The sequence below is a fragment of the Coenobita brevimanus genome, chromosome 55, assembly GCF_032717465.1.
Source record: "Coenobita brevimanus isolate Jiangsu-jjx chromosome 55, ASM3271746v2, whole genome shotgun sequence".
NCBI classification, from domain to species: domain Eukaryota; kingdom Metazoa; phylum Arthropoda; class Malacostraca; order Decapoda; family Coenobitidae; genus Coenobita; species Coenobita brevimanus.
Window position 1 is genome coordinate 58,271,620 of NC_137008.1, and position 13,193 is coordinate 58,284,812.

The 13,193-nt window shown below is 40.6% G+C and overlaps 1 protein-coding gene across 1 annotated transcript in view; it reads left to right on the forward strand.

Annotated features, from left to right (window-relative positions):
* Appl (amyloid-beta-like protein) overlaps window positions 1-13,193 on the forward strand; it is a 135,325-nt gene that overhangs the window by 95,906 nt on the left and 26,226 nt on the right. Inside the window, exons 4-6 of the mRNA XM_080273556.1 lie at window positions 4,922-5,355; window positions 8,601-8,714; window positions 12,288-12,542. Of these exons, the coding sequence (XP_080129682.1) occupies window positions 4,922-5,355; window positions 8,601-8,714; window positions 12,288-12,542 (803 nt within the window). The remainder of the gene's footprint in view (window positions 1-4,921; window positions 5,356-8,600; window positions 8,715-12,287; window positions 12,543-13,193) is intronic.

Here is a 13,193-nt window from a genome sequence, read left to right on the forward strand (position 1 = left end):
CCCCCCTCCACCTCACTCATACACTCACCTCAATAGACTCACATTCTGTTCACTCCACATGGCCAAACCACCTCATTGTATTTTTCTTAACACTTTCTGTCACATCCTCATCCACACCACAACGCACCTTCACTTCCTCATTTGTCGGTGTGTCTCTCCATGTAACTCCACGTGCTTTTTTCAAAGAACTCATTTCCACAGCTCTCACTTTTGACTTGCGTCCTTCCAGCAAGGTCCAGGCTTCACTTCCATACATTAGAATTGGTAACACAATACTGTACACTACTAAATGCAGGCCCTGTAATGAAAAGCCTCTCCTGAGTTGAACAAAATGGCCTGGAGGTAGCAAGATTGAGATGAAAAAGACATTCAGATTTAAGGGGTAAATAGGGAATATCAGGAAAAAAGTGTAAGTTTGTTGGGCACATGTGTCTTAAAGGATATAATGTATGAAGTGAGTAAGTGTGCTTCTGTTAATATCATACGACATGAGCAAGATGGTGAACAATGATATGGAACAGTTATGGTCAGTACAGTAGTTCCTTTGGACAATCTTGATAGCATGACTGTGGCTGTGGACACATAGTAAGCAACTTAAATAAGCAGGCACAGGTAGGAGGTTTATAGCACTGCACCCCATAGAAGTGACCATTCTGGCAGCAAGCACATTCATTAACAGTTTATGCCACCACACAAGCAGTGGCAAAGAATGGATATGGTACAGCTCATAACTGATATTTCACTCACTTTCTTTATTTGGGATGGATTGCATATCCAGGCACATTGACAAAGCATTTATCACATTGCATTGAAAGAGGACTAGAGAAATAATAAAAGAATTGTGCCACAGTATGTAGTGTACTTGTGCCTGCCTGCCCTGGCGCCCAGTTGCTTTCTGTATGGACACAGCCTAAACTTAATGAGATCATGTGAGACAGAATTTTAATCATGCTTGTTTGATTTGGAAATTTAAAATGTTAAGAAATTCTTACAGTAACTGTGAATGTGGGGAAACAAGTGCTTTATAGATAATTAGGAGTGTGTGTGTGTGTGTGTGTGTGTGTGTGTGTGTATCTAGCTTTGTGTTCTAAATGTGAGATTGCATTAATCTATGTTGAGGGATTCAAAAGTGAAAGAAAAGTGACAAAAGATTGTTTGTTGTTCATATGGTGTAGTGGATGTTAAGAGTGCTAACCCATATTACAGTACAGTACTTCAGACAGTTATTTGGATAGGGGTGTCATCCTGAGGTAATTTGATAATGAACTGAAAACTTCTTTGATAGTTGAATGCAGTATCAGGATGACTTGGTACAAAATTATTGAGCAAAACATGGCTTAAGTAATACTGCTCTAGCTTATATTGTTATAGAATAAGTGCTATTCATAGTGTTTGGTTGGAAAGAGTTTAGGACTGTAGTCTGTAGTTGGGATGATCGCCATTGTGGTACTGGATATATTATAGTCAAGTAATTGCATGTGAAAGAGACTGAATACCTGTACTTTTCCACTTTGATGACCCTGTAGCTATTTCTTCCACTGATAAAGCAGAACTCCAGTTCCACCTTAGACATTTCCAGTGCTGTTCTTCCATCCCTTTCCCCCTCTGACTTGCTCATGACTGACATTAAAATCTCTTCAGTTGATGTATTTTCTGCCATCACTGTCCTTAATACAGTACTAACAAGGCATATGGACCTGGTGAGGTCCCTCCTGTTGTCCTCAAGAACTGTGTTTCTGTGCTTATACCCTGCCTAGGTAAACTGTTTCGCTCTTGTCTGTCAACTTGTACCTTTCCTTCCTGCTGGAAGTTTGCTCTCATTCAGCCAGTCCCAAAGAAGGGTGAGCATTCCCAGCCCTTGAACTATCACCCATTTACTTTAACTTCCTGTATTTCAAAAGTTTTTGAGTTTATTCGTAACAAAAAATTTTTTTTAAAGCACCTTTGCTATTACAACTTTCTTATCGTCAGTATGGGTTCTGCCAGGGACACTCCACTAGCAATCTCCTCACCTACCTCTCAGACTCCTGGTTGTCCTCCTAACGGACTTTGGTGAAAGCTTTGCAATTGCTCTTGACATTTCAAAGGCTTTCGATTGAGTCTGTCATAAATCTTTAATTTCCAAACTGCCCTCTTACAATTTCTATCCTTCTATATGTGCCTTCATCTCTAGCTTCCTTTCTGCTTGCTCTGTAGCTGCTGTTGTAGATTACTGTTCTTCTAGAGCTATCAGTAGTGGTGTTTCTCAGGGCTCTGTCCTATCTCCAGCTCTCTTCCTTTTATTCATCAGTGACCATCTAAGCTGTACATCTAACCCTATCCACTCATATGCTGATGACTCCACCCTCCGCCTTTCCATTTGGTTTCCGCATCATCCATCTCAGCACTTACTTCAACAAACAAGGGATGAGGTTATGGCTCACCTAATGTCTGACTTGGCTCATATCACTGATTGGGGTGAAAGTAATCTTGTTGTTTTTAATGCATCAAAAACTTAGTTTTTTCATCTTTCAGCCCCATAATATCTTATGCAGGAGTTTCCTCTAATTTTTAACAATATTCAGCTCAATGCTGCATCATCTTTAAATGTACTTGGGGTTTCATTTTTGTGGGAGTTATCATGGAAAAATCATATCAACTGTCTTGTAAACTCTGCTTCCGAGAGATTGGGTATGCTAAGCCAACTCCATGCTTTCCTTACCCCCGCATAGTTGTTGACTTTATAAACGGATTTTATTCACCTATGTAGAGTACAACTCTCATATGTGGGGAGGGTCAATGGTCATTGCACCACTTAACTGTCTGCTTGAATCCCTCCACCACTACGGTGGGTGCGTAACACCTGTCTAGCAACAAATGCTCATCCTTTTTCTGTCAGCTCTGTAATGCAAGAGTTAACTGTTACTCCCAGCCCTTCATATATGCAACAAGTAAACTCTGGAACTGTCTCCCTCTGTCTGTATTTCCTACTGCCTATGATCTCCAGTCTTTCATAGGCAGTGTCCAGTCATCTTGAAATGAAATGAACGGACCGTGAATTTGCCCCCCCCCCCTTTAGGGAACAATTTTGTGCGCTCTTGAGCTTTGGTTCCTCCTTTCTTACATTTATAAAAAAAAAAAAAAAAAAAAAATGGGTTTGCCCTGCCACCATTCTTTATGTACAATATGTCTCTAGGCAGGGTCTCCCCTTCAGGCAAATAAATCATCTGCTTGATGGTAGCCAAAATAAAGTACTGTACAGTACTTTGTGTGATGTCCGACCAAATGGACAGTTCAGCTAGATAGTTTTGAAGCCCACTGTCTGCTAAGTCGCCATTCAGGTAAATATAATGACTGGCTAAAAGCCAGAATAATACTTAGTGGCACTAGTAAGTGACATTCTGCCTGACAGAGTATCAAGTAATGACTAGCAGATGATTGCCAGATAAGGTTGGGAGAAGAGGAACTGTGGTGAAGTACCTCTTTGCCAAATATGGGACACAGGTGAAATACAATGCTGTAGTTTTGAGGTTGTGATTTAATGAAAGTACAGTGTTGATGACATTTTTCCACCTATTAGCTGAGCTGTTTTTCCTGTAATGTGCATGTCTAAAACAAAAATAATGTACCATACTGTGGCTATATGAACAACAGTATTATTGTAAGTAACATTGCACACAGATTCCAGCTTTGAGTGAAAAGCTCTGGATATGAGATGTATAAAAACTTTTGTTGTAAGTGTTTTTTATGTTACTGCACTTAGCTAATGAATATCAAAATTATTAAAGTCCTGTGAAAGATGCATATTGTAGTTACAGTACCAATAGGTCTTTTCAGATTTTGCTCCATGTGGTGCCTCCATGTTACATGATCAGGTGTTGAAGGTAATGATAAAGTATGAGTAATTCTATACATCACAGAGTTGCTGTTTAACTTCATTTCTTTAATTTTTTAAATGAACGTTGGCTCAAGTAATTTAATGCAGAAACTCCATCATCTGACATCTATTAAGTTCATGGGATAATGGCTTTTTGAAGTGCAGTAATCAGTACTATAGTGCCATTTATCAGTTCTGTATTAGTGTATAAATGTATGTTGAAATAGAGGAATGCATTGTACACCATTTGAGGGAGCCAGTAAGGCATGACATATTTTACTGGCACAGTATGGATGTTGAATCTTGGACTGTACATCATAAGCTAAACTAAACTGAGGCTATTAGTAATGGTAATAGCAGGGAGTACAGTCATTAGCTAAAGTTCACTGCTATGTGAAGCACGCAACAAAAGAATATGAAATGGAAATCCCCTGTCTGTCATTAGGGGAGGAAGGAACACTATGGGAGGCAGGACAGTGTTGGCAAACTCTTGCTCATGGTTGTAGAAGTCTGCTTTAATATCTCTCAAGATGGATTAATATGCAGTTTGGATTCACCATATTCCTGTGGAGGGCATTTGACTGATACAGAAGGACAGTACTGTTCTGCACAAAAAAGACTTGTACAGTACTCCTGACTTCGCACTTATTAAGATTACAATACCAGTATTTTGTCTGTCTTTGCATTCAGTAAAATACAGTAACTGTGCATTGATACTGACCTCAGAATAACTTTGGAGGTAATTAGCTATGTGAAAACTGTGTAAAAAGTAGTTGGGAATGTTCTGTTTAGTTTAGGCATGATATTCTTATATCATTCAGTATAGTAATGCCATTGTTTGCATAGCCTTGTCAACACCAGACTGTTTTATACCATTGAAGAGGTCCCTTGTAACGCAGTTATTAGAAATAGTACGTGGACATCTTTTTCATTCTATTCTTGCTACAGCCAAAAAGATTTTAATAATCTTAGCGAAGAGCTTTTATAATGAAGTAATTAAAGTACTGTAGATTAAATACATTGTTACTTATGCTTCTACATACTGACCATGCTTCTCCCAAACAGAGGGTTCATTCCAGTCTGATGCACTCCTGGTTCCTGAGGGTTGCCTGTTTGATCACATTCATAACCAATCCCGATGCTGGGAATTTGACCGCTGGAACATCACTGCTGAGCTGGCTTGTGGTGACCGCCGTATGGCTCTCAAGTCCTTCGCAATGTTGCTACCATGTGGTATTGATGTCTTCTCTGGAGTAGAGTTTGTGTGTTGCCCCAAGAACTACAAGGGAAGGCCTAGCAAGGATGCTCAGAGCACCCAGAGTCAGCACCAACGCCGACCAGAGCCCCAGCCCCTGGACCACCAAGAGATTGAGGAGCCAGTGGCCCTCCCCCAGACAGACCGCAGGGCCATGAATGGACACCATGCTGGACATGGCCAGCCACCCTCTACACCCACACCCTCACCACACCTCCCTCCCACCACAACCACCACACCACAGGTACTTATCCTTCTAGAACAGATTGTTTAAACAATGCAGTAAGCTTCTTGAAATGAATGTGAATATTCAGTACACCCTTGATGTAACACTAATTGGTACCAGACCCTTGATGTTAAAGCCGAACACCATGCTGTTCGTTAATTTCCTTGGCATCATGGCTTTAACTGAACAAAGATCGTTAAATATACAGTAGATTAGAGTGTCGGTTGGCCATACACAATATCATACAGCTAGATCTAAATGGTACTTTTTCTCAGTAAATGCTTTATTTAGTTCTCCTCCCACAATGCTGGTTACCCAGACTTTGAAGCAGAGGAGTTTGTGTGTGTGTGTGTGTGTGTGTGTGTGTGTGTAGGGATGCCACGCTGGTAGGTGTTTCCTGTGCATCTATTCTTTTACCGAATGAAGATTCGTTAAATGAACATAACGTTCGGCCAGCTCAAGATGGTTGTTAAAACCAAAATTCGTTAAAAGAGGGTTCTGTATATTGAAGGTTTACTGTACAGAATATATATCATTCAGATTCAAGAATCAGCTTTTTACTTTGTCATCATGTCAATCTCCATTGTTACTTAATCAGAGAAAGACTATATTTGGACCACTTAACCATCGAGCAGTGCCATATATTTCTCAGTATTTGTGTGTGTGTGTGTGTGTGTGTGTGTGTGTGTGTGTGTGTGTGTGTGTGTGTGTGTGGATGCATGCATGTGCATGCATGCATATATGCACTCTTTAATAATCAAGGAAGAGGGGATGGTGTGAATAAACTGTTTTATAATGCAAGATCCCAGAAAACAGGCTGCCTTCTGTGTGCTGCTTTTATGCAGAGCATTACAGGTAGTTATTTTGCAAGGAATGGTAGTTTAATAATGGATTTTATCTTGTAAAATTTCATGTTATGTAGTGAAGATCATTAATTCTTTTACACTTCCATGACTTTGAGATTTTGCCAGCCTAACTGGTTAGTATGAACAATTTGACCTCTGTTGCATTAATGGACTTGGACATGACTCCATGTATGCAAGAAATACTGGGTTAGCCTGCTCACATTTTTCACCAGATTTCTCTCTCATAGTGTTTATTCTTTCCTGTTTCATCCTTTTCTCCTTACAATCTTTTTCTTTCACAGTATCAGCCTTCTCTTACAACCGTGTGTGTCTTTTTGTCGTGTGTGCCCCAGCCTTCCTGACTTCGGCTTCCTTTTCCCCTCCTGTCATTCCCAGTATCTTCTGCCTTTTCTTATTGCTACTTCCTCTCGCTTCCTTGTCCCTCCCACCTCCTCCCTCTTTAGTTCTTCTCCCGTATCATCTCCCATTCATACCTCCTTTATTTTCTCTCTTCCCTTTGTCTTGTCATTCTGCCTCTTCTCCCATTCTTCTCATCACTTTATCCTCTCCCTTCTTTTTCTTCTTTCTAACCTTTTCTTCTTTGTTTATTCCTCTGCTTCATGTCCATTTCACTTCCATTACTTTCTTTTCCTTCTTTTTCTCACCCTTGTATCCCCCCCCCCCTATTGTGTATAATTTTCTCTCCTCTCCATCCATCTTATATTTCTCTGCATTTTTCCCCTTTACCAACCCTTTGCTTCCTTTCTTCCCGTCTCTACATTTCTTCCCCTTGGTCTGTTTTCCTCCATAACAATTCCACCATTCTCCACATGTGAAGTAGGAATTAGGGACATGGGCTGTGTAGACTCTCAGTTAACCCTTACAAGGAACTTAGTGCCTTTCTCTCCTCTGGATAACCACTTTTTCTTAACTTTTGCTTACTCTATCTCCTAGTCTTCCATTTTTACCCAGCCCTGCCCCAGAGGGGCTCAGGGACAGGTATTGTTTTCACTCGGTATGTCTGTCAGTTTGTTTGTTTGTCTGTATGTCTGTCTGTCTGTCCACCTGTCTATCTGTCCGTCCATTAACAACTTTATGCAGAAACTACTGGTGTGTTGAGTAAAATTACAGGGATGATGGGCTATGACCTTCTGATTACCTGATTAAATTTTGGGCCAAATTGGACCAAGGTCCAGGCTGTAGGCAAAAAAATAAATAAATAAATTAAAAAAAAAATAATAATAATAATATTAATTGTGTTTTGCCATAACTCCTTTCAAATTCATCATATTGACATGAAACCAAAACCTAAGGTTGCATCTTTCAATTCTGCATCCTATAGCATGCCTCATTGCATCAGGTGGGTCACCCTCCAGTTTGTGGTAGAGGGTCAGTGTCTGGTGGGTCGGGCCTAAAATTTCACGTAGGCATAAGATCATCAATTTTTACCCGATTTACTCCAAATTTGATATGTGCCATCTTTGACTAGATATCCTGTTGTGTTTATACGTCAGCACTAAAATGACTGCCAGGGATGGGTTTGCTGTGCCTTGGTATCACTTCTTGCCTTATTTCTCTTCACTTCTCTTCTTCCTTATTTGTACCTCTGTCAAAGCAAATCGTTGTTAAAAGTCAGCTTCTTGGACGTTGTATATTATTATCAAGATCCATAGCAGATAATGGAAAAATTGCATATCAAGCTTCTGTTGCTACCAGTGAAGTTAATTTGTCAGTTTCTCCAGTTTTCAGTACCAAATAAATGGAAAAAGGTATAATATTTTGGAACATTCCAGACTTACAGAACTCTGTCTTGCTGGGTGACTCTGTTTTCTATAGTTTTACTTTCTCCTTTACCACAGTACTTTGCCTCTTGTTAAATAACAACGGTATATTCCTGAGCACTTCCAGCCCCCCATGCCTCTCTCTCGTATTACTTATTTTTTTCCACCTTCTCTTCCTTCCTTATACCTATATGCTCTTTCTGACACATAGCATCTAATGTTGCTACAGCCTTCATGTGTTCTCCTTTCCCGCCATATCTCCATTCTACCCATCCCTCATCATTCTTTTGCATCTCACTGTTCCTCGGTATCATTGGTAATTCTCCTCTCTTCCCCTGTTGTCGTCACCAATTCTGGTATCTCCCAACTATCCCCAGTAATTCTGCTGTTCTCTCTGCTTTGGACATCCGCACTAAATCTGATGTCCCTTGGCTGCTCCCACTAATTCCTTTGTCTCCTACTGTCCCCATTAATCCTGAAGTCCTTGTACAGTACTGTACTCAGTAATTTTGATGTCCCCTACAATCCCCACTAATTTTGGTGTCCTTGTACCATGCCCACTAATTTTGATGATCCCTTGTATCCCCACCTTGCCCACTAAGTTTGTTATCTCACCTGTTCTGAACTATCCTTGCAGGAGGTTGGAACAAGGGATGAGTACTTCAGCCGATTTGACCCTCATGAGGAGCATGATGCCTTCCGTCGGGCTGAGCAGCGGCTGGAGGAGCGCCACCGTCAGAAGGTTTCCAAGGTCTGTCTTTTTTAATGCTTTGTGGTGAATGATTTTGGTAATTTTACCAAGATTGATATAGATAATTTTACTGAGCCCTGAATAAGGCTAGAGGAATGAAGTAAGTGCCAGGTTTCTCCCACTGATTTGAAGTTAAGGGCAGTAGACAGACTACAGTCAGCCACCGCTGTTCACGGTTTGCATATTTGTGGATTTTTCTGAGAATTTAAAAAATTCACAGAAAGATATTCCTTCTTTTCCCACAGCATCTGCTGTTCCTAGTGGTTCATGAGTGATATTTTGTGCTCAGCTAGAGCTCATCCTGCTGTGCAGCAGGATGAGCTGCATGGCAAATTCTTTTCATCATCATTGCATGGGTGAGAACAGTGCACTGTACCCAGAAAGGCCTGTGTATCATTCAGTACTGTTTTTTTAGGAAGTAATAATGTGCAATAAAATGCATTTACAGGTGTCATAGTGGATCTGTAGGTAACAGGAATAGTTAAAACAGTGGAACCATTGATTTTGTATGGATTATTCACAAATTTCATCCATTCGCGGGGCGAGGTCTGGTGTGTAACACCCGTGAATAGCGGGGTTCGACTGTATAGTGCTAATAGCTGCCCCATTAAGAAGGAGGTAGAATCAGGATTCTGGGACGTAAATGGTGAGTGAATGAGTTTCTGGCACATTTCACCAGGGCATGCAGTTGATTAGTTCTCCCACTGTCATGTTGCCTTCCTTTCTGCATCCTGGCTTACCCTGCATGTGGATGGGAGGAGGGGGATAAAAAAAACGGACAGGATGATGATTGATGATGATGACGACGACAACGACACAGCTACACGGGGTGAATTTGTCAAATAAGGAAACTCATTTTTTTATGATCTGCATATTACTCAAAGAAAAATGGAATTTGGAATCTGATACTGGAATAGTCCTAGCATTAGCACGTTATACTGTACCTAAAGTAATCTGCTTTGTAAATATTAATGAGCATAACTGAATAACAACAAACAGATCTGCTGTTGATCCTGAAGAAAGAGGAGCAAGACAAACACTTTGTCAGACATGGAGGCAGCAGCCATTGTTTAGGCCAGGATGACAGATGAAATGTAAATACATGTGGAATAAATGATAGGAGCTGCCAAAAAAGGAACTGTTTTCATCCACAGCACCATACTATTTTCTCTCTGGTTTGCAGACATTTTCCATGCAAAATCTATACATTGCTTGCTTTCATTATTATTATTAGTATTATTATTACTTTTATTTCCTTTTTCACTAATCTTAAATGTCAGGACCAGCTTGCCAAGCTCTGGGATCCTACACTCCTCATGGGGTGACATAGGATTGGATAATGGATGGATGGATTATTTTCTTTTGCTTATATTAATTGTTTCCATTCATTTCCTAAATGATAAATTAGTTGCTTTCCATTAACCTTGAACCTGATGTGTCGGGTACCTGATGTTTCACTTCATAATAAGGCACTGTACGGAATTGTATGTTGATCGTATTTAAATCCTAATGTACTTACCATTTGTTTCAGATGTTTAAGAATTAGTGCCATATCTTTGGATCTTTGCAGTTAATATAATCATCATCTTGACTCATTTCCCCAGTATTTCATTGAGGTGGGTAGCATTTTGGCTAGTAAAAGGAAAACAGTAAAGTTGGAAGGTTTCAACAGAGTACTTAGTGAAATGGGCCATACATCCATTTCATTATCACTCAGGCCATCAGATTTCTTTACTTCTCTCATATTTTGCATTTCATGCAGTTTCAGCATCATCACTTTCATGACACCTGTCAGATAGAACCATCACAATGACCTGTTAATATAATGTAAAGGGTATTGTAGATGCCTTAGGAGATTCACCATTTTCTGTCAGGTTGAAGGGAATTCAGCTGGATGATGATAATTTTTATCAGTGTTAAGTTGCTTCAGACATCTGATCATTCCTGCACCATATACACAGTGTGTACAGTATCATAATTATCATTTTGTCACCAGTCTCCTTAGTGCAAGTCAGTTTTTTTCCCCTCGGACTTTGAAACTGAAACTTATTACTCTACTGTTAATGGAAAGCAGTCAGTTCTTAAGTATTATGCACATAGCACAACAGTGATAAGAAAAGCTTCTTTCACTAATGTGTTTTTGTTTACCATGATAAGGGTTCACTCACTGATAATGTAATTATTTACCATGATAAGAGGTTATTAAAAGGGTCAGAAATTGGGGACTGATCCCCCATCCATACACTGGCATAGAAAAATGGAGACCTGACCACCAACACTTTCTTTGCAAATAGCTTCATATCTCCTTTACTGCAAGAAGGAACTAGGTTGTGTCTGGGGCATTTTAAAGCCATCACTGAGTTGTGTACAAAAATGATCAAAAGATTTGTACTGTAGATCACCCAATCCCATATGAACATGAAAATAAGGTTATGATGATGATGATAATAATGATGATACATTTCAGGACAAGATGTGGATGTGTTTCTGTAGGTTTAGGTTCCCATTCCTGATAACAGTCTCTCTGAATTATAGACATTCCTTCCTCCCTTATCTTTCTCTCCTTCATTCTTTCCTCTTCCTTCTGTCTATGAGTGACTCTACACTGAGTGACAAGCCAAATGGTTTCCTGTACACCGGGAGATAAAACAAAACAAAACAAAACAAAAATTATGGTGCCTGGTGGTTTAGTGGGTAATTAAGGTGCTCCAATTGGATTGAGCTGGTGCAGGTGTATATCCAAGCGTTGGTTAGAGTTTATTGCTCATGTAACGCCACATGGGATGAGTGAGACTGGTCACACTCATCTTAAATGTCAGGACCAACTGTCCTAGCCCGGACCAACAGTCCTAGCCCTGGGCTTCTACGCTTCTCATAGAGCAACACAGGATTTGATGATGATGATGTTAAAGATGATAGACAAAATATTGCCAGTGACAACTAGAGTATCACAGTCCGTCAAGGGCAGTTTTTGTGTGGTTGGTGTGGGGGCACTCACCATCCAATCACTTGATGTAGTGCTGCTGTCTGATTATCTGCCCTTTCCTCTTCTCCATCCTTCTCTTCTTCCATCCTCTTCATTCTTTCCTCTTCCGTCTGCCTATGGTGACTTTACACTCCCTCTTTTGTCTTTCTTTCCTTCATTCTTTCCTTTTCCATCTGCCTGTGGGTGACCACACTGAGTGACAAACCAAATGGTTTCCTGTACACCAGGAAACCATTTACTACACTGGGTGGTAACCATATAACCAAATTTTGGCAGCTGGTGGTTTAGTGGGTAATTCGGTGCTCCAGTCTGATTGAGCTGGTGAAGGTTTATATCCAAGGAGTGGTTGGGATGTATTGCTCATAATGCCACTCAGGGATGAGTGAGGCTGGTCACTCTCATCTTAAATGTCAGGACCAACTTGCCTAGCCCCGGGCTTCTACGCTTCTCATGGGGCAACATAGGATTGGATAATGTACAGTATGGATGGATGGACGCTGTCATTAAAATTAGTTGTCATTATTGTTAACTAGACTGTGTTTACATCCCCCACTGTATATGTGATCAGTTTGTTGATTTCTCCTCAGATCATGAAGGAGTGGTCTGAGTTGGAGGAACGGTACCAGGACCTGCGTGCACGAGACCCCCACAATGCTGAAGAGTTCAAGCACCGCATGACCCAACGCTTCCAGCAGACTGTGGAGGCAGTAGAGGCTGAGAATGAGGCTGAGCGTCACCAGCTGACAGCTCTTCACCAGCAGCGCATTGTGGCTCACATCAATGAGATGAAACGCGAAGCTATGACCTGCTACACCCGAGCATTAGCTGACAGACAACCCAATGTGAGTGTTGTGGGTAAATGTGTTTACTGGTGGCAAACTGGCAAGAAGGAACAAAACTAAGACTGACAGTCAGTTTACCAGGTGAAACAGAATTAAGCAAATGCTTGTTATGTGGGGTCACTTGTAGGTACATAATTGTCAGGGAACAGATGATGTGCAGTCTGAACAGTAATGGTCAGGATGTGTTCTAAATATTAAATTGGCACTGAATAATGCTTCAGTTTATCTGCTAAGCCTGAATCATAGAAAGTGCCGCCTGATGGTACAGTATATTAGTTTACTCTTAATTAGTGATATAATGGCAAAAATACAATTAGTGAAATAGGAGAGTACAGTAATGCAGGTTGACAACCTTTTCAAAATCTCCATGTTTCCCCCATGTCACCTATACCCTCTTCCCCCCCTCCCTTCTCTCTCTCTCTCTCTCTCTCTCACTCAGTTGCTCTTCCTTACCATTCCATATTTTCTTCTACAATTAACAGGTGCACTCTATTTAAAGTGTTTAGTGTGGACCTCACACACACCTGGGTACTGCAAGAATGCAGAGGAAAACTGGCAGACAAGATTCACGATTTAATTGTATGTTCCTCTGGAAGAAGGGAAAGTGCCTCGGCAATGTAAGAGGGCCAATGTGGTACCAATTTATAAGGG